A 27,675-nucleotide genomic window follows, 5' to 3' on the forward strand; every position below is an offset into this window, starting at 1 on the left:
ATGCTAATATACTAGCAACACATCTAAAACATCCATTTTAAAGTCAGCTAGGTTCTGCACGTAGTTAAAACTTGCAAATGCAGGTTTTTTTGCATCTAGAAAAATATGCACAAAAACCAGACAAAGGGATCTTGACAGTTTATTAAAAGAAAAATGTATATAATCATGATGCATCCAGTGCTGCACTAAAGATTTCCCAGCTGCCATGTCTCATCTGTGCGTCACACTCCCACAGGACTAAACAGGACAGAGAAAAATAAGATCAAAATTAGTTCTTTGGTTACATAACAGTATTCTCTCAACTTGGATTAGTAAAAAGATGTTTTACACTATCATTTTATATATATATACACATGCATACGAGAGAAAGAAATGTGAAATATAACAAGTAAAAAAAAAACGTATGTAAACGTAAACCTTATTAAAATACACAGGTCAGAAAATGTGATATTTATAATGGGTTTATGTGAAGATTGTTTCAAATTCCCTTAATTTAAAAGTTAATTTAAAAAAATGATTGCTTTCAATTATACTGTAATGTTGAACGGCTAGAATTACTTTGTACTTAGTAAAAAAAAAAAAAAAATTCATTTGGAGATGTGAATTTATGTATTACAATACTAAAACCTAAATTTTGTATCGATTGACAGATCACATATTATATTACAACATCACAGACCTGCACATTGTCCACTGCGCAGGAACATCTCGTGCCGAACAAGTCGATCGTTCCGAGAACCGGTTCTTTGGTTGATCTAGAAGACGAGACCTTTTTACTCCATCACACAAACACAAACGGGATCATCACTTGCTTGTCATTGTCTTTGGTGAATGCTTACCCATTCCTGAAATGGCGTGATGCTTCTTAACCTCCATCAATCACCTGAGGCCCCTGCAGTAAGAGAAAGACAGTGAGGATACAGAAATACACAGGCTGTTATCATTAACAACAATATCTAATACTACATAAATGAAATGGAAGACAAAAGAAACTATAGCTACTTTAGTTCTCTTTCCAAAATCAAAATTCCCTCCTCATGAAAAAAATAAAGCACATAACGTGCAAGTAAGTGGTTAGGAATATTCAAGTTAAACAGTCAAGTCACTTCTTTTATATACATATATATACTGTTGAAGAGCAAATATGACTTGATCATGCAAAACAGTTGCTGTACAGGGGCCGTATTCACAAAGAATTTTATCTTACCACTAGGAGTACTCCTAAATCGCACTAAAAGATTTTAGCAAGGAGTGTTCTCTTAAAAGTTATTCACAACGCCTTTCAGACCTACTCTTAGTAAGGAAAAATGACAACTCCTAAACTAAGAGTGAGTCTTCGTTGCTATGGATGACGTCAATTATCATGCACGAGCTTCCTCGCAATGATCACGGTGATTGGTTGTTAGATGACAGGGCCATCATGCGGAACATAACAGAGACGCACCAAATCATGGAATTACGACATCTAAATATGTCTGTGTCCTACAAAAAATAAAATAATGTCATCGAAATGCATATATAATGACATGTTTGTGCAGGCCCCAGTGAAGTGTAATTCTAAAAAGGCAGAGAGAGAGAGAGAGAAAAGTTGTGAATTAAATTAAATTAAATCAAGGTAGCCTAATACCCTAATGAAAACCGCTACTTGCCTAATAATGAAAAACGACACTTGCATTAACACTTGCTTGGTTAATTGACATCCTATTAGCCTAAATAGAAAGCAAGGAAATATTGCTCCTATTTAAGTAATGTAATAGTTGAATGACGGTGGATTATGAACTCGCCAAAACGGAAAAGAAAGCCCAACTGGACGAAGGATCAGTTACTGCTGCTGGCCCAGTTGGTGCTGAAAAAAAATAAAAAAATAAAAGGGAAATTCGGCACTGGGATACAACATCGAGAATTGTGAAGTTTGCATCGAACACAATCCGGGAATTGATGGAGTGGGTTTTCTTTCTATTCACAAACACGTCCTCATCCTGACGTGGTGCAATTATTTTAATATGTGTCCCGTCTATAGCACCGACCACTCCGGCAATATCCATAAAGCTGGCTTTGTTTCTTTGGAGTTGGCGAATGTCCAAAGGAAAACTTATGAACTGTCGAATAATATGGGGTCTACAGAGTGCATTGATGGTTTGGTGGATGGATCTGCTTACCGATGGCTGGGATATCGCTAGATCGTCGGCATTACACAATTGCATTTTCCCCGTTGCCAGGTAGCGAAGTGTTATCAAACATTTCAATTCGGCATTGATTGGGTTGTTGCGATTAGTTGGCGCTGTTATTGCATCCCTCACAAGATCCACAACAATCAGTATTCCCTCACGGTTAAGGCGGTGTCTTTGTAATAACTCCGTGTCATTGGCTGTCTCCAACACACAGTGTCGCGCGGCGATTTTAAGATCCTTTGTGAATAGGTCTTAGTGAGTTAAGAGTCCTCTCGACTTCTTTTAAGCTGTCCCAGACTTAGGTGCTACTTTTAGGGCTAAAATGCTTCGTGAATTACTCTTAGTGAAAAAAATTAGGAGTCCTAAAGTTAGGAGTGACACGCCCATTATTTTTAGGAGTTGCTCCTAAATTCGCCTGTTAGGAGCTACTTTTAGCCTTAAAATTCTTTGTGAATACGGCCCCAGATCACTAACTGACATGGTAAATGACATTTGGACTCATTTCAATACAGACGACACCCCCTCAAACACGATTGCAGATTTCTAAAAAATAAGGATGTTGGGTTAAAGATCTGCCTCTCTGAGGCAGCCACTATGGTCAATGGGCAGTTCTGGCATCACACTCCATAGAGATGAAAACTCAAGGTCCATACTAGGGTTATCAAAATGATAAATTGGGACCAAGGCGAATGGATCACAGTGTAGATAAACAGACACCTACACATACATCCAGACAGTCAAAATGCTGATCCAGCATTATACATGTTGTAAAGATCTGCTCCGATCATCCGCAGGAATACGCACACACACACTCGCCAGAGTGAATTTAGGGCAACATTAATAGAGTCTGCTCAGTGTTCAGTAACATGGCTGCGATACACTGCTGGAGAATGAGTCTGGCACGAGTGCAATACTTTTGTGAAGAATAAAACACACAATAGATTTGGGAAAACACCAAAGAAATGTACGTTAAAGCACTTTCATTACCCAGAGTATGTCCCACCCCAGTCCACACAGAAAAAGATTATAAAGAGTGGAGGCATCATGTTTCTGTGATATATAAATATACCAAATAGTTCTGAATATATATATAAACACACCAAAATAGTTATGAAGTAAACAGACTGGAAAGACTGCCAGGTTTGAGGAGAGAGAAAGAAAAACTACTTAAACTGACAGATGCATTTTTGCAACAAGACAAAAAAAAAAAAAAAAAAAAAAAAACTTAAAGACTACCCAATATATTGATTTGTTGCACACTACGACAGATCATGTTGATAGACAAGGTTTAAGCACTCAAGAGATGAGAGAATATGAGTGGGAAAAGTATGCCGAGTTATATTGTGGAATCTAATATGCTTGGCATCCGAAAAAATAGATGAATTAATAGAAATGGTGTATTAAAATAAACCAAACATTGCCCAAAACCAGAGTCCTCATCAGGGAAACTACTAAATACAATTATAAAATTGACTGACAAGATTTTTATATTATAAAAAATTCTATATATTAAAAAAAAACTTCTTATGAACTATTCAAAGAGAATCCTGAAGCAAGGATCATGGTTTCCACAAAAATATTAAGCAGCAAAATGTTTTAGCATTAAGAAATATTTCTTAAGCAGCAAATCTGCATACTAAAATGATTTCTGAAGGATCATGTGACACTAATGACTGGAGTTATGATGCTGAAAATTCAGCTTTGTCAGGAATAAAATTACATTTACAAATACATTAGAATATAATAATTATTTAAAATTGTAATAATCTCACAATATTACCGTTTTCACAGCATTTTGACCAAATAAGGTCAGCCTTGGTGAAACTAAAATAATATATAAAATATATATAAAAAGAGACACCAAACTTCGGAAGGATAGCAGTGTGTGTGTGTGTAGATACAAGCAATGAACAAGCAATTGTGTCGGATTTTGCCACTTGACCACTACAGCTTCCAAATTTCTATATGAAAACAAATAGTATGATTTCTCCATGCACTCGTCTATTCTGAAATCTGTTCAACAAGGCAAAAACCATGTCGCTATTTTTCATCCATTGAAAAAAAAAAAGTAAAATCTAGTATACAAAAAGTAAAATAAAGGCAATTACTCTGAAATTGAGTTGTTACATTTTTCTGAGTCTGTTCCAAAAGCTGAATCATATTTAGAAAGTCCCTCCCCACACACAACAGTGAAATTTGTTGTGGCATTTAACAAATCAAAAGTGAACTGAAAATAAGAGTGTTATCTGAACATTTCTATTCAGATTATAGTTCTCAGCACCCTAACCATCATGAACGGAGCACATTTTGTATCGCCCCTGCATAAGCAGAAAGAAAACATTGCTTCTCGCAGTACCTCGAGTTAAGAGAATGCCATCGTGAGGTTCTTGATATTTCATTAGTGTGCCGTGCTTAAATGCATGATGCCTGGTGAAGCGGCTGCTGTCCCTGAAGACAGCTACTGTGTGGAAGACATTACAGAGCAGCTGGAAATACACACAGAGGGAGCCCAGAGTACCAAACACATTTCAAATATTGCTTACAAAAACAATTTCTGCACTGTGAATCCATTTTCAGGAGTGTGATGCCAGAACCCTGGTAGTATTTCAACACAGCTGATGAGAGAAGTACTTTATTTTCATGGAACAAAGACAAGATCACTTACCTTTTCCGGTGATATGCAAGCACACCTCTTGATGCAAATAAGTCCAGGCTCAACTGTCCACTGATCTGTAGAACTAATCCTCAATGTTACCAACTGCTGGAGTCTGTGGGTAAGCTGGACACTGGCCCCTAATGCTCAGCTATAGCACCACCATTCACTCAATACACAGTACAGACAGAGACAAGCTCTTGTCATGTTGCTAAAATCTCAGGAGCCTGAAAAAGGCAAGTATCCACTGTATTCTGCCAAGGGGAAAAACAGTCTTAACCATAGAGTCTGAGTCGCACTATAAATAGTATATGGAAATTCATGGTCCCAGTGTACAGTGCTAACTACATGCAGGGGATGTCAAAAAAACTGGAGAAAGTTGACATACTCCTGCTAGCCTAACAATTTCTGAAAATTAAAGCAAGGAAATTATTCACTTTTAAAATGTGTCTTGAATCTAGGCCCATTTACACCAAGGATAACTATAAAAATTGTTAAAGAATATTAAATACTCAATATTAAAGAATAGTAGAGTCCACACCACAGCTATAACGAAAACGGCACAGAGAAACGATATTGTTTGGAATCACTTTCAGAACGGTTTTATCCAGCTGATAAACGATAGAAACATTGACAGCCAATCAGAATCAATACGGCTAGAAAGAGCTCGAACATTTAAAGCGACGGACAAGTACACACTTGGAATAAACAATAATATTGTCCGCTGGTGTGGACGCAAATATCATTAACGTTATAGGTGTGAACGGGCCTTTATACACTATATAAAAATAATTCTAATGGCTCAAAAGTTTGATGTGTCAAATATTTACCCAAAAATAAAATGTGTGTAGTTAACAATCCCTTGTGTCACTCCAAACCAATGAGACTCTTCTGACTAAGTACGTTTATTGTCTCCGTGTAAACTACAAAAGCTAAAATTTGTGATAACTGTGACGTTATGCGCATGTGTATTGCATGTTCTGTCTTATAGGCACATTGTTTTACAAAATTACATAGCAAACTACTGGCCTGGCAGCATAATGCGCCATTCTTAGTAGTTTTCGTGGATCCCCGTCAATAAGCTTTTTAAAAACATTTACTTCTGTACTGTACTTTAATGTGTAAACGTACCCTTAATCCATCTCCTTTGTCCACTTTAAAATCACTTCTGTCCTGATTTCTTAGAGAGGGTCTATGTGCGGGTGAATCTATGAGCTTACAACATTTTACACAGCAGCAAGATCGTGCTGAACCCAGTGAGTGTGTGTTAGAAATCAGGAATGTTGAGAGATCTTTGTGCTTAGTACATTTTTTTTTTTTTTTACTAAGTTATGTAAACAAATAACTTTAATCAATAAATTGTTTAAAACTTTCTATTCAAGGAATCCCAAAAAACTATCACGATTTCCCAAAAAATCATCATATTGAAATGATTTCTGAAGGATCATGTGACACTGGAGTAATGGTTGCTGAAAATTCAGCTTTGATCACAGGATCAGGAAAAACTAATTCGCCACATTGACCTTGATTTGAAAAGCTAAATTTTGCAAGTGTGACCGTGCCTTAACACAAAGACATGGAATATATTGTACATTTCCTATGGACTCATATCGGAGCTTTTTGATGACCTTGAAAAATGCTTCCCACTGTTTATTTGTGTAATCATACAGGTTTGGAATGACACAAGGCAGAGTAATTTTCATTGAACGACCCATCTCTTTAAATATGGTCTGAAGTTGATCAGTGATTTCCCCCCCGATCCCTCTTCGCTCAGTGTGAATCCAGACTAAAAATGTAATAAAAAAAAAATCCACCTTATTCTTTAATGCGGAAATAAGCTATTTTCTGTGAATGTGCTGAGACTTCAGATTAATTTGCCGCTATAGAGAAACTACAATAACAAAATGCTGCAAATTGTAAAATAATTTTAAATTAAAATAATATAACAAGTATCAGTTTGCAATATCAAGCAGCATTACAGCCAGTTTTTGTACAGCTAAAATAAGTGGATGAGACCAGAGACCGACACATTCAAGTTACAATGGCCGCGCCCGCTCTTACGTTTAAAATAAGGTGGATAGGAGTAACCTGTAGAGCTAAATTGATTTTTTTTTAAATTCCCTAATAACTATCAAACAGCCACAAATAAAATGGTTTGATTGCAGGACTTGGCAGACTGTGAAATAATCATGCGTTTGCACTTACCAAGCCTGGAGGTGGTGTAGTGTTCTTGAAAAATGAGAAGCCAGTTAATTTTTATCTTTCTCTTCCTGCTAATATCCAAGAAACTAGCTACAAAAGCTTCAGGTGGGAATTTGAAAACTCTTCCCATACATTCAAGGCCAAAAGTATTTGAGAAGGAGAAAATGCAGGAGAATACTCAGATTAATTAATTTCCTGATGCTTCTAAACAGCCTTCCTGTCTTTGTTAAAACTCTGAATATTTGAAATGATATTTGAAAACTCTGACTGGTTGGTTTAGAGTAGTCTTAAGAAACAATATTAGGTTGTGTTTTTTGACAATGCATAGTAGTGATGCACGGATCGCGGTCATATCCGAGGACGCTGTGGTCAAGTAATAAAAACATTTTAAAAATTGCAGTTGGATGACAAATAAATCATTAATGCATTGATTTTAAAGACCTGGAACTCATTTAACAGTAAAACGCATATTTCACTCTTTTACAGTTGTTTTCAATGTGCATCTCTTTTGGGAAAAGCAATCAAAGAAAACAATACACCTAGACTAGAGGCACCTCTTAGTGGTCATTATATAAAACAAAGGAACCTACATGAGGCATTGCTTAATAACTTGACAGCTTTAACAAAAAAAGAAGTGAAAATTCTGAAGTGCGTTTTAAACAATGATGAAAGCAATTTTCCATAAAATTTGTATTAATTTGCAAATTCCATGGAGTTCATGTCAAAGTAAAAAATGTTTGTCATCAGCTAATTTCACGATCAAAGACCACAATGAGAGAGAGCGGCATCAGCACTGGTAATATAATTTAGTCTCACTCTCACTATTAATGAAGTCAACTGTGCTCAAAATGCAACGTTGAACATTGAAGTTTAATTTGTGTCAGCTTGCTGAAGAAACACTGAGCTACTTGAAACATGAAGAGACGAGCATTAACAGAGTTTGCACATGCAGCGCCGTCATCGTGCAATGTGTGGGATTTTTAATAGGACTTTATATACTTCATAGCTCCGAAATGTATACCATTAACTATGTTCTTCCCCTCAAAGCTAAGTGGAACAAATAGCGGAACAAGCTGTCAGTCAGTAACTTTTGTGTGTGTGATGCACTGCTCATGCTTTCAGAGCTTCACACTTTCATCGCTTTATCTGAATTAAATGCACATCTCGCTTTTTCTCACGTACCAGCAATTACCCCTCTGCGTGCGATATAGGTTGCCAACCCCTGGTTTAGGCGATTATAGAAATATAATTTTGGCAAAGAATAACTTTTGCTTTAAATAAATATTGATATAAAAGCAGCCTACTTCAGAGTAATATGTTATGTGTAATATGTCAATGTATGTAATTGTAATGTTGGGTGCAAATATCTAAATCTGATTTGGGTGCAAATATCCAAATCAGAGATATTTGCGATCGGGTGCAAATATCTAAATCAAAAGAAAAACAAGTGTGGTGGGTAACGGGTGGATGATTTGTTTATAACTGGATTCGAGTGACGTTAGAGCTGATCCGTGCATCTCTAATGCATTGCAATTTGAAAGCAATTCATCTTTCTCAAAGCTTACAAATTTAAGTATTATGCAAATGTGAATTTACGACTCAAACCAGACAAAAAACAAATCTCCAAACTGCCTAAAGTAAGAGCAATCCTTAGCAGTTCTCGTATGGTTCATCGCTTGTTTCTTGAAGAAATCAGCTTCTGCAATTTGATGGTTTGATTAGATTCAGAAAAATACGTTTTAGCCCTTTTAATTCCATACTCATTTAGAATTACTCAAAGATCATCTCACTGAACCAACATTACCTAAAATAAAAAAAGAAACGGGTATGTCAAAAATATCTTGATCCTCAACAATGCAGTCAAGGAAATGTAGTCAACTGAAAAGTTGCTCAAAAGGAGCCACATAACAGAACAACTTCAATATCACAAGTAATAATAGTTGCTATCCTACAACTATGGACTACAATATTTTAATTCTAATATTAAGAACTATGGCCAGATTAAAGATCGTAAATTAAAACAATTGAATAACATTCTTACAAACTCCTTGGAATTTATGTTGTGTAATTCTTGAAAAATGCCCAAGTTTTCAAATATTTAAGAACTGTATATTTAATTTTTTTTAAAGAGCCTCTCAAGATGGAAATAATCGGCTATAAAGCGTGCCGGTGGTCAGCTTCAGCGCATGCAGCTCAAACGGCAATGTGCAACTAATAATAACTACGATTGGGACGGTCATATTACATAACATTATACAGAACAATTTTGTTATGAATTCGTTGGGTTTGCCATGTTTTAGCGTGTTGCTCCAGGATAAGCACATCCACAACAGGAGTTACATACTCCGACTAGCACGTAACTGCTCAAATTCACTTCAGTCATTGTGTGCAGATATCATTTGTAATATGTTTATTTTGTACATATATCGGATTAATCTCACATAGGAAGTTTCTCGTTGAGTTAAAATAATCCGCTAGCAAAAGCTCTTCAGTTCACTGATGCGGTAATGCAGCGCATGCAGCTCTAACAGCAATGCATGACTAATTATAACTATGATTGGGGCTGTCATATTACATAATGAATTTGCTACAATTCTCAGTGTTCTCATTATGTTGAGTTTAGTTGCCATGTTTCCGTGCATTGTTACAGAAGCATCCACAACAGGAGTTAATACATTCTGACTAGCACGCATCTGAGGCGGCGTTGTTGACACGTTGTAGGCTATTAAATTAATCACATCGACTCATTTTACAATTCTACTAGCCCTTTATTGGACACATTAATTTGGTGGGGAACATGCTGTTTTGATCAGCATTTGCACACACTGTCATGCAGTTGGCTATTTGCCACTGCTGTAGACGCATATTGCAATATTAAGGCGAAAGTTTAATCTATTAATTGATTTAATTCATTTAAACGATGATCGATCATGGGAACTTGTGTAAATTGACATCCCTAATGCATGCGTTTCGATTGTGTAACAATCGAGCCAATTACAATTCAGTCAACGGACTCGAGCGTCTCACGCTGGCCTCGGGTAGTTTTTTATAGTCAAGGCCTGGAACGCATCCTGTATCTGTGTGTGTGTGTGCGGTCTTACCTTTGGGGATTTAAGACAAGTAGAAGTTATCCTAACTTTAAATGAATTTAAGTCTTTTTCCCCCCCAGATGTTTTTTGGAATGCAAAATGTTTAAAAAATATATTTTTAAAGTTTAAAAACAAAATAGCAACTATGAAAAGATTTAATAAAAAAAAAGTTTCATAAATTCTACCCAAAAACTTTAAAATTATTACCAATTCTCTAAATTTGGGACACAAAAATGTAAGGTGCCACACTAATAATTGTAATGAAGCAAATTAAACTTGGTTGTTCCAAATCGGACAAACAAGCCAACATGGATTTGGTCAATGATAAATAAATGGTTACATACCATAATGTCATATTTTGTAGTGGATTAGGCTCACATATTCATTCTGCCCAAAAACAGATGACCTAGAGCAAAAGGGGTGACAAACTGACATGAACTGACCAAGCATGGTCTGTTTAAACACATGGTGCTTCAGACATAAAACTAAGAACAAGACGTAACATACTGGTGTGGCCAATGATGACTTGTGTACTTGCTACCAAGTGTCTTGAACAAAGCTCTTGAAGTTTTACTGCCTCCAACCTCACAATCTTTGGCAAATCCAGCGACTAGTTCTTCCCTTGAAGTGCTCATTGAAGAAGCCTGGGAAATTGTAAATATTTCCAGGTAGACTGACAAAAGCCTAAGCATCCTGAAAATTAAAAGCCAGCCAATCAGACTAGAGCCTGGTGTTCTGAAAAATCTCCAGCCATTTTGTGAGCATTATGCATTAGACAGCTGGTGAATAGTCCATGGGCATGCCTTGTATGAGGCTTAGATTGACACTGGATAAATGGCTAAAATCCAAAAGAGTTCCAAACTCGAAGATACTTCGGAAGTCACGAACAAACCTGTTAAGGAAAAAAATGTATAGAAAACCAACACAATAGACAATACATTTTACCACAATGTATCTTGGAAAATCTGTAAGTGAAGTTACCTTTTGCCAGCTCCATTCTTGATGTTAAAATGATCGTAATTACATAAGCCATGTGATTTAAATACAAAATGTTACATTAAATGTTCACTAGCAACAAAATGTCATCTCATATTGCACATGGTGTTCGAATGAAGAAATATTTGTTTTAATAATTATAGTACCATTACATTTTTTTAAATGTAGAAAGGAAGAATGTAGAAGAAATCAGGCTAATTGGTAGCTGTGTCCTTGCTCTAGAAGGCAATAGCAAAATAGAGTTTAATGTCAACTCATTTTGCACGTCATTAAAATCAAGAAATATTTGTTTAAATTACACTACCATTATCTATTTTTTTAAATGTAGAAAGAAAGAAACAATGTAGAAGTAAGCGAATTGGTAGCTGTGCCCTCGTTTCAAAAGGCAATAGCAAAATAGTGACTTGTACATGACCAATGGCATGGGTCAGGAATAAGAAACTTTTTACACAGAAAACTGGTCCACTTAAATGCCCAACATATAGGCTAGGTCTCACATCATTCAAAGTGAAATTAAATTAATTTTAATAGTGAGATAATTGCTTCTGTCTCCAGCTTTAACAGCAGCAGAACATGTGTTAGAAGAAAAGCTTGACAGTGTTAACAGTTACTTGGTGGAGAAGAAAGAATTTAAATTGGTATATCACTCATTCCAAACTTACAGCTTTGTGTGATGTTAATGCCAATGTGTTTCTCTCCAATTTTTAAATTTTTTTTTAATCAATCAGTGATATTACAATAAAGAAATCAAGCTTTAATATGAAAAATGCAACGTTGAAATCATTCTAACAGATAACTTATTGATAACTGCCTTTTAGTTTTACAAAGATAAGAAAAGTGTAGGCTAAACTATTTCTAAAAACAGTCACCAACAACACAAGACTTGCTTCTTGTTTATTTTGATTTGTAGTTTGCCATTATTCTTCAAAATCGTTTTTTACATTTTATATATTGGTCAGTTTACAAGCTAACCTGCAATTGGGCCTTACTCCAATGCTTACAAATGATTGCCATTATGGTATCGCAAATTTACTGAAATAACATTCTATTTAAAGTAAAGCAAGCAATTTCATTGTATTGGCAAATTGAAAAATAATACCAACTGTGTAAATTGACATGTTTTGACTGGCAAAACTAAATTCGATCAACTGAAACATTGAGGTGGTGCTGTGGATACTACACAAGCAAAACTCAATTTAAACTGTGCTTTCAAGCATAGATGAGTAGCAACATTTTGAAGTTGTTATGAGTCATCCATCGTAACTAGAAAAGGATAAAATGGTAGAAATGAAAATGGTGTCCCTGTAACCGATGCACAATTAGTCGACTTTTACTAGTTCTTCTTGTATAATAACTAGGGCAGGGTGATTTTTTTTTTGTTATATAAAAAAATAAATAAAAAAAGTTAATAATATACTGCAAAATGTTGTTCTCCAAACAATGTGTAAATTGAAGGCTATGAAAACACATACAGTGGATGTATCCATGTAGGCTAGGCTGTAAATTGTACTAAATATAAATATTACATTCTAAAATTACTACTTAAAGTAATTAAAATAAAAAATAAAATAAAAGCACAGACTAATGTTAATTGGTAAGAGGTTGAAAGGAACATTTTCTCATCTTATAGTAATTATATTACAAATGTTTTACCCATTACAATAGTCCCTTTACAGCTACTACTTGACTGTACCATATGTAATATTTCAAAAAGTCTAAAAAATTGCTCCGTAAAATGTATCTACAAATATTTCAGAATTATTGCAACTGCAAGCCATCTGTTGGACATGCATGCGCACACCGGTGCTCATTCAGAGAAGTTTAGTGAAGACTTTCTTGCTGTCAGGATAAGCCTTAATGCAAAACAGAAATACTTGGTGACTTTCTAACATATACAGATGAGAATATACCCGCGAAACGCAAGTCATGTAGTGATGAAAACATCTCGAACATCAGAGCAAATTAATATGAAGCATGTCTCATGTTTAAGACAAATTGGATCTTGCACTTTCCCAACGGAGCTCACTCTGGGAATTATCACAAGACTTTTTGTGAAAATATATCTATATACATTACAAAGTCTATACAACACCCAGACCTAACAAGAACATGTCAAATCATAAAATGGTATAGTTTGAGTAATTAACCTATAATGACAGCAGTATACTTTTTAAATGGATGCTTGTGAATCATATTAACAAAATCAGATTTGTAATGTTTGTGAAGGTTAGACTACCATCCAAGAACAAACTCGGATTAGTTTGCTTCTCCAATCCCTTTTGGTTTCATAAAACAGGCATTGCTTGTGATCAACTGTCCGCACATGCCAGACATTAATGATTTATTCCAAAATGTAAATTTAATCAATGGTTTCCCATTCTTTCTCAAATAAATTTAAGTGCAACCAATATTAATCCGAAGAATTCCATTCAAGTTTCCAAGGATTCCATCAAGAGCCAAAATGTTGTATTTCCATGACATTTTATATAAAAAATTTTTTTTAAAAGATGTAAAAGGTTGTTTTCCCAAAAACAGCAATCACTATGGCTGTATCAAAACATTGATCCGTATAAGCATCCAAACTGGTCCACAGCTTAACCAATGTTGGTTTATTGGTTTATCCAACCATTGGAAGATGAAGGTGGGAGTAGACTGGAAAAATGTTTGAAGTAATTTTTTCCTCAATACCACTTGGTGACACTAGTGGCATCAAAGTGACATACTCATCCAAAATAATCCAATTAAACTATAGTTGGGAGCAAAAAAAAAAAAAACTCCAACTACTGGTTTGCCAGTAACTTGAAAAAACCTTGTTATAAAATAGATTAGTAGAATACTTTTTTCTGCGATTGCGATCCACAGTTAACCTGTTGTCATTTTTTTAAACAATAATTTATGATGGAAATCAACGCGATCTGGGGTCTAATTTGTAAACAAATGAAACCAAGTCATCTTGTTCAAACTATACTTCGAAATAATAAAAGTTAAGTAAATTGATACCACACCAGCAATCCATATTTAACTTAATAGCCAAGTTGTTCAATGTCAATGCTAAATCTAAACTTTTAACTATAATATAAAAATATCTAGGGCTGCCCCCTAATAGTCAACGAATTGTATTACTGTTAGCCACAAAAAAACAAAACAGCCACAGAAAGTGGCGAAGTCACGGTGTCCGTGAGGGACAGATCATTAACGGTGGGTGCTAGTGGTAATCCAAATGATTGCCTATCATACATCAACCTCAAATATGGCATTTGAAACATACAAATAGTAGCTACTTTACATGGTTGCTCACTCTAAAGTTAACCTATTTCCTTTATTTCCACGGTTGTCAGGAATAAATGCAAGTGACTTAAAATACTCCGTCATTTTTGGTCATACAGATAAAAGTAAAATATCAAAACTGTAAAGGCTCTTTTCCACTACACAGTACCGCCTCGACTTTGTTTGGTTTTCCACTGTGTAAAAGTTGTACCTGTACCTGCTTCCAGATACTTTTTTTCGTGTCACCTCCGCCGAGGTTCTGAGCGAGCTAAGGCGATACTAAAATGTGACGAAAACACGTCAGACTGCTGAATGGTCAGAGAATCGTCACTATTCACAGCGTCATCATTGCATGCGCCAGACGGAGTATCCTGAATAACCCCGCCATTTTTAAATAGTTTGGCCAGAGATTGCGTGATATACCCATTACTAATATTATGTAAAACAGCATACACTCGATTTCCTTAATTGTCCTGTGTGTGGGTAGCGGGTGTGTGTCGCGTAGAATATTATGTCATGGCAGTTTCCTGCGGCGTCGCTATGACGTCCAGGTACTATTGTGGAGGTACTATCTGCAATGGAAAACGGAGCGAAAAGCGAGCCGAGACGGTACTGGTAATCGAAAAGGGCCATAAGAGTCTACTTTTACTTGTGAAAACTCACAACAAAACGTTGTGCTATTTAAAAGAAAAAGATGATGCGCTTTCTGCCCTCTCAGTTTCCATGAACTAAAATGAACCGAAACTCAGTATATAGGCTACTTGCATCACAGACATTAGGAATATATCTATAGAAAGCTTGAAATGTCTACTTTTAAATGAACCAATTCAAATTAAAAATAAATACTTCAGAGAGGCACATCCAGCCACTAAACTGCAGAGATGGCGAGTCAGCAAAGTCAACCTCATCTTTACAGATGACACGGACTTAGAAAACACTAGTTTATTAATAAATTAATGTCTCGTTGCTATGAACACAGAATAGGCTATACATTACACCTATATATTAAATGCTCAGTATATACTTAAATTAATATAAAAGCCAATGCCTTAATGAACGACTACTAGTTGATTAGAAAATCTTTAGTCGGGGGGCAGCCCTAAAGGTTTCATTAAGTACAACTCCAAGCAACAACCTTTAAGATGAAGAAAATGTCCTAGATGCCTATGGTGTATGATGTGTCAGGTGTTAGGTGCCTGACACATCACAAAATTAAACATTGTGCCAACACCTGAATGGGGTTTGGGAGAACCAACTGCACTCTTTATTGAAAATGTACATGTAGTATTTTAAATGTGAATGGCACAGAACACAGCCATAGAAAGATCAGAACAAATTTACAATATTCACCAGCATAACACAAGTAACATGACAAGATAAAGACTAATTAGAAAGTGGATTACATGTTAACAGCACTAAGCCAGTGCTGACTTCAATGGTTTTATTAAACCTATTAAGAATACAAAATAAAAATAGGACGAAAAAAATCTTGCCACAAATGGGATGAGTTTTCAGGCTAAAATTGCAAGAAAATTCTTTAAACTTAAATACATCAATTGTGACTCCAGAACTGAGCCTCTGGAATTCCACATACAAACTTTGCTTTTTAAGTGCCAGATCAGAAGCGAGGCTTCTTGGCAGCTCCATCATATTCCTCACGGACCCTGCCAAATCCTGGGTTTCCAGCACCCATGCCCCTTGGACCACCGGGCCCACCTTGTGGGAAACGCTCATTGCGCTACACGGACCGTTTTCAGTTATGTATCAGTTGGGGATTTAGTTTTGTAGAAATTATGGAGTTTACATCCATGGGAATGGGAGAAAAGCAATAAAGGGTAACGAGTTCCATGAGTTCATATTTTGAGCAAAAGTATTATTTAAGTGGGATCCAAGGAAAACAATCGGCGAAACAGTTCCAACACGCAGATCCACAGGTGCCAGAGGTGACATAGGAAAAGGAAGAGAGGGTAATGTATTCATTAGTCAAATACCATTACATTGCATTCCAATAGCGCTGCTAAGATAAAAAAAACCCTGCAGGATTCAAATACTAGATCGAAGCAGAATTGTCTCAAAGTTGAGCTTACGGTTGAACGCCCTAAACGTACGATTATTGCAAAGGGTTTTGTACTTCATTAATAGACAAAAACCCTCCCAGCCCAATCGGCAATTACAAATTCCTACATTATAAATGAAAAATTATATTTAATCAATTATTTTAAATCTTACTAAAACTTAATTTCTGAACATATGCGTTAAGTATTTATGAGTAGTTTTACTTTATTATACAAATCACATTCGAAAAAGTGTTTTTTACATTCAGAGATCTGATTTCAGATTTTTTTTATGCTATTTTTGAAAACTATTTAGCCATCACAGTTAAATTTGAGACATTTTTCTTACATTTATTGTAATTATGATGTTCATCAGGCCAAACATATAGGTCAGAACATGCAGTCGTGATGGTTAATTGGATGAAATAGAGGCAGTGCCTGAATAAGCAAGCAGCATTTTCCTTTTTTATCTTTTATCAAAGTCCAACTGAAAAGTTTAGTCCATGGAGACTAACACAAAAAAAAGTGATGCAGTGAATCGAAATGTTACAGATTTCAGATGATCAGAATTCGTTTAATACTGTGAAAGCATAGGGTTGTTAAATGTTTCATTTTAAACATTGCTACAGCACATTGACAATCTGCAAAAAGAACTGCCACTATAATCACTTGTTGCAAGTTTTTTTCCCTCTTCAAAAATGGTTGACTGCTTAAAGTCAACATGAAACTAATTGCAAACCATTTTGGTTCTCTAATTGCAAACCATTTTTGTTCTGTAAAGCAACATTTCTAAGCCAAAAATATTAAACGTAGAAAAATATATATTCGAAGGCAGGACTTGAAGGAGAGTTGAGGACTATTCTCCTCTTAAAACACAACCAGCACTCATAGGCCTAAATTTAGGGTGTTGGTGACAGCCAACAAAGACAATAGTTTGAGGTGGAGCAAGTTATAAACAAAATTTAAATATAAAAAAAAAGCACAAAAACCATAATTTGCATTGAAGTACATGGGGTCCATTTGTATTTCATGTTGACTTTAAGTTAAAAATATGAGATCCTTACCTACTAAAAGTTAATTCAGGTATAAAACTAAACATTTTAAGACAAAATACTTGCCTTCAGACACTTAAAAAGATCACAGTTTCAACAGAATAAAGCCTCTTTCTGCTTTGCTAATTGCAAATTCCAGCGGTGAGTTCCACTTGTGTTCAAATGAAACCACCATTGAGTTGTATATCTGACAACAGGATGAGATCATGTTCATAAGGTTTCACTTAGGCCTACAGATTCTACTCCTTAAATGCCTCTTTGAAATGGGGATATTTTATTCCTACTTGCTGAATCATCGGACAGAAACCCCAATTCCCCCATTTCTAGCAACACTTCCTGTGAACTGGAGAATCAAAAGGTTCAGCAATAAAAATACTTCAGTGAAAGTAGCACACAGGCAACAAGTTCAACAATCTGTAAAGCACTGGCCTTGCTGCTGAATTACTTTCCTGCAACTCAGAGCGTCTCAGCAAAAGCTTGGGCAAGAAAACATGTAATAGAAATTCACAGGTCTGTGATAAAATGCATCAGTAGGGGTGTGCGATATTATCTATGATAATATAGTAATTGTTGTTTTAATGATGTGCTATGTGACATTGAGTATGTCCCTCACTTCACAAAAACCAAACAACAACATGGCTAGAGCACACTGCGTGATGAAGCCTTATCAATTGACCGTTCGCAAAGACCAGCCTCCTTTAGTTACTGTCGCTAAGTCCGACAAGATACGCCTCTCTCACGCAGTGAAAAATATCGCAAAGCAGACAATGACAACACGCTGACAAACAGGACAGAACAGGTTACTTTTGATATTAAACAAAAATCTCACCTTTCAAATTTGGTAATTTTCTTAAATAAATTTAAACAATAAATACCATTTTGTGGCTGACAGATCGCCGTAGAGCCTCAGTTAAAGCTGCTCGTGAACCGATCATCTCTTCCTTCTAGTTAATTTATAGCATCAAATAAACATGAACATAAGGTATGTTGTTTTAACCGCGGAAAGGCGGTTAAAATCCTCCCATGTTAATCTACTCTCCTGACTGCTTTGTCAGACAAAATGGCAGATGGCGAAGTATGATTGGTCAGATCGCCTGTCAATCAAGCTCCCTGCGAAGGGTCAATTTAGGTTAGACTGCATGTGCGCATTTCGAGCACGCTCTCACTGCGTGATTTACTAAATAAAATGCCCCTGTACTGATTATTTGTCTTTGGCTAGATTTATATCATGATATAGTTAAGCAAATCACACAAAGAACACAGTGTTTCTCCACCAAATACTGGTGATTTAGTTTCATATTTAAAGTATCTATTCAATTTGAAAATCATTTCATATCAATGTTTTATTTTTAAAACATTATTTTTGCACTTGTAACTGTAGGTTAAGTGCATTTGTCATCCCTGAGCAGGATTAAACAGTCTGTGTAAATACATCTAAATGCCACTTCTGCGTTTCCTTTGCATTGCTCGGTATTTAGTTGATACAGAGTTCTTTTCATTGACAACCTAATTCATTTGATAGGGCCCTATAGTGTTATTCTAATTGAATATTGATCAAATGTCATATTTGATGCATAGGCTATATTTAATTTGGTAAGAAAAATTGCCCTTATAAAAAGGTAAAAATTAAGATAAGGTAAAATTCAAATTAAGCTTATCCGAAAGTTTTTAATTTCGGTCACTGCTGCTAGCCGACCACTGCACAGAACATGAAAAATAACTAACACTTTAGGACTTGGCAGTCCTAAATCTGCCAAGGTACCAGCACAACACACTAAGCAAAGTCATTATTAACAAAATCCCAGAAAATATTGAGATGATATTTTGTCAATATCGCACACCCCTAAATTATGGTCTTAAAAGGTTTAAAAGGCAAGTTTCATAGTGTAGCTAGTAGCTACATAATACAAACTGCTGTTGTACTTATTTTGAGCCCTAAATGCTTAAAATCTTGAATTAAAATAGTAGAAATAGCCAAAGCACACTAGAAAAAAAACCTGAATTATTTATTGACTATTAGAGAATGTGTGCCATGTTTAAGCAGACACCTTATCTATTTTCTTTACAGGAAATGTGGGTCAAACCCAACTGCAATCTCACCATCCAATGAATGCCAACCAGGAAACCTCCAACCAGCCACTCAAAAGCTCAGCCACAGTCACTGTAAATTAATTTCATCTTCATTTTGTGATTAAGTTGCTCAAGTTTATCTGCACTAAATGCCCAGTCTCTCAAAATTACAAAAAAGAGCTCCAAGCATGGAAATAGCATTTCCATGTGATTACCATCGCAGCACTGACATGACTTTGACATGGATTTGCAACCGTAAAAAAAAAAAAAAACTACAAAAGTATTTCACCACAAAAACAAGCACAGCATTTTATAGGGTATTGTTTCACCACATACGGTTTCACCGACCGTGTTTGAAAAGATAGCACATTGCTAATTCAAAGGCTACACATCAAACAGAGCGCAAACATGCCTGTCTTTATTAGCAATTTAGACAGGACTTACAAGTACATGTTGCAAGCAGGTGTATAAAAATGCATGGGCCTTAGTGCAGACAGACTTGCAAAGCAACAAGAGAAGAATCCTGTGAGGGGAGCTGAGCTTGAGTGCTGACAACTTCTGCCACTAGATGGAGGGACTATAATAAAATCACAACAGGGATCAAAAACACTTCCCACTGACGGGTCTACAATAATCCATCCACACCTAACTTGTAAACCTTCAAACACAAAATGGCCTCAGTTCCTATGAACCACAATAGCTCAACTCAAAGATTAGCAAGGTTTCGATACACACACATACTCCCGCCACATTCACTCCAGCTTTCAACTCAGGAATACATTACCATTTCGTTGGACGCCATGCCCCCTGGTGCTGATCCCCCCATTCCTTGGTGTCCTTCAAAATTCATTCCTGCCAATGGGAACTTCTGGCCAGGTGACCCAAACGGCATATCTGTTTATATTTTTTAAAAAGGCATACATTAGTTTCATTAACCCTTAAAAGCATGAAAAAAATTAAGTTTAAGTACCACAACCTGAAGGCAAATATCAATCATTTTTTAAAAAAAGAACTATCAATCATAGGGAAGAAGGCATGTGGTCAGGGTCCAAAATTAACTTTTTGGCTCACCTGCCACGGGGACTGGTAGATGAAAAAATCCACCAGCCAAGCATATTTTTTACCGGCCAAAATAATAAAACAGCCTTTTTGTGTCACATATAGACATGTGCCGATTTTCGGTAATTCGATAAATCACGATAATGAATATACACGATATTGTTATCGTGGGCACTTCAAAATACCGTAAAAAATAATAGATCCGAATTTTTATTTTTAGAACGTGCATTATAGCTTATTTTCCATCAACCGCTTGAACAAACACTGCGTATATGCTGCGCAGAACACGTGAGCGCACCCGGATGTAAACAGTGTTCACGTCACATGTAGAATCACCGAGAATCACCTATGAGAATCACCTATGAGAATCACACTGCACGCAGTGCGCGCCACGGCCACTGACGCCGCATTCAAATTCTCACATGAAGAAGAAGAATGGCGGAAGGAGGAACGCTGCCGACAATTTATCCCCCTTCAAAAAGGGTAAAGTCAGATGTTTGGAAATATTTTGGGTTCCAAAAAAATGCAGAGGGATTGCTGATCGAAGACAGTTTTAGAAGAAGAGTTAAGAGTTAGCATGAACTCCACTTGTAACACTTAAGTTCGCGTCTCGTATTTTATCAACAAAAATGCAATATTCAGCTAAAAGTTATGTAATTAATAATGGAAGTTAGGCAGAATAATAATAATAATAAAAAAATAAACACAATCATACATTTCCACACAGTGTGACTGTGTGAGTAAATGATGTTTATAGATGTTTACAAGAGAGTACAAGCTTAAGCTCGTGTTTTCCATTACTAAAATCTAGTATTGAATGACAGAAGCATGTAGTTAAAAGTTGGAATTTGGATTATTTTTAATCTAACAAATAAAAAACGAAAATGTACTTTGCTTGTATTCTCTGTCTGAACAGCATGTTTTATTTATATTTATTTGTATTTAAATGTTTGAGTTACTTTTAGTTCATTAAAAAGTTATTAAAGTTACTAAAAGGACAAAACTGAAGTTTGTTTCTTTTTTTATCCTGTTTCTCTTGTAAAATTACAATATCGTGATAATACCGTATACCGTGATAAATGCTCTCTCAATTAATCGCAGCATGAAAAAGTGATACCGGCACATGCCTAGTCACATATACATTAACTTCAGTACATTTAATTAATCTCATATAGGATGCGTTTCTTTGAGTTAAATAGCGCGCTAGCAAACTAAGTGCTCCAGTTTAACGGTATAGCCTTCATTCAGCGCGCGCAGCTCAAACAGAAATGCACGACTAATAATAACGATGAATAATTTGGGACTGACATATTACATAACATGAGAACACTATTTTATTAAATCGTTGTGAATGCATTGGGTTAAGTTGTCGTCTTCAGTGCGTTGTTCCAGGGAGAGCACGTCCACAACAGTCACACATTCTGCACGCGTCTGAGGGGGCGCTGGTGACGTGTTGTAGCCTATTAGTAGTAGTAATTATATTTGATTATTAAATAATTTAATTAAATGATCAATCACATCGAAACATTTTACAATCCTACTAGCTCTTTATTTAGATTAAAAACCACTCAATTTGGTGAGGAACATCGCGTTTTGAGCAGGATTTGCCGACCCTGTCATGCCGACAGCAGTGCATGGCCAACATGCTGTTGGCCATGCACTGCAGCAGACGCATATTTCAGTATTAAGGCTAACGATTAATCGATCGTTAATTTAAACGACGATCGATCATGGGAATTTGTGAAAATTGACATCCCTATCAGGTACAGTAAATGGCAAATTCTCTCTCTTTCTCAAAAAAAAAGGGAGTCAGTAGGTATTAATGTTCATTCATTATTGTGCTATAACTTGTAGTAAACGTGGAAGTGATCAGTGTCATACCATATTAAAGAGTGCCAAAACAGTATATTTATTTATTGTTAGAATTTTTAAGCAATAAACAACAGACTTTTACATACAAAAAGTAACAAAGCTTATTTAGATTTATTTGATGTGAGGCGTGCTACAGTTCTGATGTACAACCCAGAAGCGCTGCACTGTTACACTACGTAAACTCTAGGGCTGAACGATTTTGGAAAATAATCTAATTGCGATTATTTTTACCAATATTGCGATTGCGATTTAATATGCGATTATTTTTTAAGCTCTTTATCTATTATATTATTCAACAAACACAAGCAATAAATCATTGTAAAATATGGGTGGGAATGAGCCGATCAACTTTTTTATTTAATGAATCTTATTAATAAAACTTTAAATATTTATTTCATTACATATGTAATTATAAGTAGGCTACTTTTAAAAATAATTACACATTAAAAAACGAAATTAATACAGTTACATGTTAATAATTTTAAATAGGCTATATAAACGAATAGCTTCAAAACATAAAAGTTATCAATAACAAAGAGGGGAAAAAACATTACAAGCAATAAACAGAGTGCTTTCAATATTTAAGAGTAGTCTGTTTTCCATTCAAGAGCTGTAATTTAGTGATTTTTCTTTCTCAGTTTAGATACGATAAGCTGCTTCACACTAATGCACAGATCTCTTTTGAAATATAAGATGTGGTTTGTCCTGTCCTTTTAATAAGACATAACTGACTGTTTACATTAATTTCGCGTCATAAACGCTTTTTGAGATGCAAGTAGGCTAAACACGTAGACAGAGTCGCTCACAGCCGCATGTGAGAGCGCTCTTCACAAAGCGGGCGTGAGTGTTTGAAATTGAAAGCAGCTTCTGTCGATGGTTTTCATGTTTTTATTTTTAATATATAAGCCAACTGCATTCCAAAAGACATATGATGCCTTTATAGAGCATTTGTAAGGAAAATACCGGCGGGCGGGACCGCGCACTACTAGAGTAACATCAAGCAAAGCGCGCGTATTTCACAGCGAGTGCCATTCTAGTGCAATGAAGCCCGCGAATGTCCAATTCGCTTCAACTTTTCCGATCTGTATGAAATACTATTTTTTCGGAAGGTTCGTGTGTGTGTGTGTGTGTGTGTGTGTGTGTGTGTGTGTGTCAGGAATTAGAAGCAAGCAGAATACGGTTGTGTATAAAGCACACGCAGCGTCATCACGCAACGCATCTGTGTTTAAAACGAAGCTCAGACTCGATTCTGAAATTATCTGAATCCATACAGAATCGTTGAAGAGAATCTATAACACAATCGCATAAATTAAACAAACTGTTCTTTCCTGTAGCCTATGCCAGGCCTACATGCGTAGCGTAACAAGTTGATGCTTCATCTGCAGTGCAGACTGTCTGCTTTACTATCGCGTGTCACGTGACCAGAGAGTAATCGCAGCTTTTGCGATTACAAAATCGCGTTTCATCATATCGCGATATTATCGCAAATGCAATTAATCGTTCAGCCCTAGTAAACTCACTCAGAGGCTTTTTTCTGAAATAAATTTGGCTCGATATTTTTACTATTGAGTGGCCTGACTTTAGTTTTATAGGGGAATTTCCACCACACTACTAAGGTCAACTCAAGCTTCTGCCAAATGTGCATTTCTAAGAGACAAAACATGTAGTATTATTAATATTGCAGACTGCACTGCAAACTGTGCTGCAGACACATGTTAAAGTCAGGCAACACAAACCTGTGTCATGATTTGAAACCGTATCACCTGTAATAACATGCAAAAACTAAGAAATTAATTTTCTATTAAGATATTTATTTTGTTAAGGAAAAATGACTGGGGAAAGTGTAAAGAATTCAAAAACGAGAAATGTGTCATGTTCTGACAAGGAGTAGTTTAAAACCAAAATTAAATGTCAGGTTTGTACAACTTTCACTTAAGAGCAAAAATCTGCCTTTAAAAGACTTCATTTATCATGATAATTATAGAGTGACTGATATGAAAAATTAACATGATCACCCAGTCCTACAATACAACAGGCTTCATAGGGTTAACAGACAAAGGAGTGTTGGAATACTGAATTTTTAGACTGAACCACAGAGGAAAGCTAAAAATATTTAATTGTTCATTACACTTGTTATCCGTGTATTCTTGAATTATATCAGCAGCCAACATCATGTTCATTTTATGAGTTTTCCGATCTAGAATGTATCTTACCAGCCAACCCCAGGCCTCCACTAGAATTCATTCTCATCTCCCTTTCTCTCTGTAAAAAAAAGGGGGGAGTGTGGTTTTAATGAAAAGGATTCAACAAATATGGCATTTAAATGCTAAGAGCTTTCTAACTGCATTACTTACATTATCCATGAAGCCACCCATTCTGTAAGACTCCTCACGTTTACGCCTCATCTGTTCTTCAAGTTCCCTCTGCCGCATCATCTCCTCCTCTCTCCTACGGCGTTCCTCTTCCTGCCTGTGGGTGAGAACAATCACTCAGTTAACTACTATCACAGCAAGGGTTTTCAGCACCACAATACACAACATCAGACATACCTGAGTTGCATCTCTTTACGTTTCTGCATCTCCTGACTGTGCATTTCTTCCATGCGACGAAGTTCCTCTTGACGTCTAAGAAGGTCTTTTTAAACAAAATGAACCCCACAAACAATTATTCATCACATAATCTTCATTTTAAAAACAACAATGCAGTAAAAATGCCAAAAACAAATGCAGACTCAAGAGAAAATACTCACCCTGTCTGAGCATGTTCGCTTGATGCTCATGGTAGGCATCTTCCATCTCCCCTTCCAGCTTCTCACGGGCCTCACGTATGTTTTTCTCCACTTGCTGCCTCTGTTGTTTCTCCATCTCATCAAGCGACTTCCATCGCTGGGAGTATTCAAACTCAAAGGTGCCAGGACGGGCAAACCGAGGAGGCTGATCTCGCTCTCTGAGGACAAATCAAAGCCCATTAACAAATGTATCTATGATTATGACCAATACACCATAGGCTACAAGATATTAACTGCTAATCACAAGAGACTTGTATTCTAGTCACAGAATGTAAAATAAACAATTATTTGGATTGGAACTTACTTCTGATAACTGGGGTTCTTCTGTGCAAGCTTCTCTGGCAAACCATCCTCATCATCGTACTGCTCTAACAATTCAACCACAATCGGACGGGGTGACCTATAAAAATAACAAAATTATGTAAAGACATTTTCTACAAGTCTATCCAGTAAAAAGAATGACCATATGATCATTGTACATATTATAGTAACTTACGACGTGAGAAGGAACACTCCATCACTGATACGATCAATAGCCTTCCGTGCAGCTGGTTTGGAAGAAAACTCAACAATGCCCTTCCCCGTTGAGCGACCACGGTCATCTACGATAACTACAGCCCTCTCCACCACTCCAAACTGAGAGAAGGCCTCTTCCAGCAGCTCATTGGACACAAATGGAGATAAGTTGCGCACAGAAAGCGCAGCAGAATGAGTGGCAAAACGAACTCTGAGAGGCCTGCCTTTCATCGGAATATCATCCAGCTCAGCTTTTGCAACCTCTGCCAAAGCACGGGATTCCTTAAAAAATATAAAAATACTAAATTAAATGATGCATATTCAAACAATACTTACTGTACACCTACAATGAATGAGTTATAAGTCTCACCAGCCTGATGAATCCAAAACCTTTGCTTTGATTGATGAAAATCTCACTGGGCTCCCCATACTTTGCAAACAATTTCCTGAATTCGCCTTCAGTGATGTCGTTCGGTAGGTTCCCAATAAACAGACGACAACGTTGAGTGTAGGTTTTCTCCCCAGGCTTGCGCAGCAAAGAAAGCGTTGCCTTCAATTCCTAAATAAATAAATAAAGATCACACAATACAAATAAAAAAATCTGCTGGTAACCCTATCGTGGGGCTAAATTTGAGCGTCATATTGGAAATCAATAAATGTTCACAATGCTTGCGATCGGTCTCGTCTACAATGCAAACACAAACATGACCTATAAGTTATTTACCAAACTAGGCCACACCAAAACATCGAAATTATAGCAAAACGAGTTCTTAAAGCGAAATAAACGCCAAAACAAAAATCACACTCAATGCACTTTATGCAGACAGAGCGATAGAAACACCGGGGGACCAGTAGGGAGGCCAACCTTTGTTTAAGCGTCTACAAAATGGCGGCTGACTCTGTACCCCGTACTACTGAAAATGTGTTTTCAAATGAAAACTTTACAAATTTACCGTACACAAATCCCTAATAACTACAATTTTACGTTTTTCCAAGAATTAAGTTAATTTACCTGAGGATGAGAGCCTTCGTTGCTCATGACACTCTGTTGTTGCGGTGGTAGCATCTTTTCCGGTTCTTTCTGCATGGGAACAGGCTGTTTTTGTCCATTCCCCAATCCAACTTTTGGTTGATTCTTTCTGAGCTGGTTCTGTGGGGATCCGAGATCTGGGGTTTTTGCGTTATTCTGTGGTGGTGGTGGTGGAGACTGGATCTGCGGTGGAGACGGGATCTTCTGTGGCGGTGGAGACTGGATCTGCGGCGGAGACTGGATCTTCGGCGGAGCGACGATGGCGGTCTGTGGAGGCGAAGGGCCTTTGTTGTTGCTTTGCTGGGCCAGACCAGGGCCTTGCGCCGGAGGTGACTGGACCACTGGCTTAATCTGATTGGATTCCTGCGGCTTCGGTGTTATAGAGGCCTGGTTGGGCTGGTTTCCCTGATTCGGCTTAAACCCGCCACCCATATGGTGTCCTCGGTTTTGATAAGGATGCTGATTTTGATTTCGAAAGTTAGGGTTTCCCATCCCACCACGCATTCCCATTCCCATTCCTCCGCGGCCTCGGTGCTGGAATCCTCCACGGTTACGGGAGCGGTCACGAGACATTTTCTCACAAGCGGGCAGGAAAAACCGTTAAAATAACCTTTCGAGAGTAATAAACTAGGTTAAATAGCGCACTATATTCAAAACTAACGATGAGATGCCGACGAGAAGTGGATAACCGGCTCTCTAAACGCTGGCTTTGTAAAATGGCCGTTGGTTGCGTGAGAAGACCGTAGAAATGGGAGGCATGACGTGCTCAAGAGCCTCCGCCCCAAATCAGATCCGACGGTCCAAATGGTTAATGGCGCGCTCTAGTGGCGCTTGTGAGTTCAATCATGTGTACTAC

At 36.7% G+C, this 27,675-nt stretch overlaps 1 protein-coding gene and 1 long non-coding RNA gene across 3 annotated transcripts; both read right to left on the bottom strand.

Annotated features, from left to right (window-relative positions):
- Nucleotides 1-126: 126 nt before the first annotated feature.
- Nucleotides 127-27,675, bottom strand: sfpq (splicing factor proline/glutamine-rich). 2 transcript variants are annotated; one of them, XR_013795194.1, is made up of 12 exons: nt 26,802-27,675; nt 26,160-26,348; nt 25,770-26,071; nt 25,578-25,673; nt 25,235-25,431; nt 25,035-25,119; nt 24,840-24,954; nt 24,699-24,747; nt 20,339-20,448; nt 840-892; nt 680-755; nt 127-237 (listed from the first exon to the last, which is right to left on the bottom strand). XR_013795194.1 is itself a non-coding variant. In XM_079591914.1 (10 exons), the coding sequence occupies exons 1-10, from the start codon at nt 27,390-27,392 to the stop codon at nt 15,997-15,999; spliced, it is 1,854 nt and encodes a 617-aa protein (XP_079448040.1). In that variant the 5' UTR covers nt 27,393-27,675; the 3' UTR covers nt 15,615-15,996. The 2 variants fall into 2 exon arrangements, 1 of the variants encoding a protein (XP_079448040.1); XM_079591914.1 differs by lacking the exons at nt 127-237; nt 680-755; nt 840-892 and adding an exon at nt 15,615-16,116.
- LOC306987554 lies at nt 8,676-10,730 on the bottom strand. Its single transcript, XR_013795196.1, has 3 exons — nt 10,623-10,730; nt 10,460-10,521; nt 8,676-8,725 (listed from the first exon to the last, which is right to left on the bottom strand). It is a non-coding gene; the product is annotated as an uncharacterized lncRNA (long non-coding RNA).

Source organism: Phoxinus phoxinus (assembly GCF_949152265.1).
Source record: "Phoxinus phoxinus genome assembly, chromosome: 19".
NCBI classification, from domain to species: domain Eukaryota; kingdom Metazoa; phylum Chordata; class Actinopteri; order Cypriniformes; family Leuciscidae; genus Phoxinus; species Phoxinus phoxinus.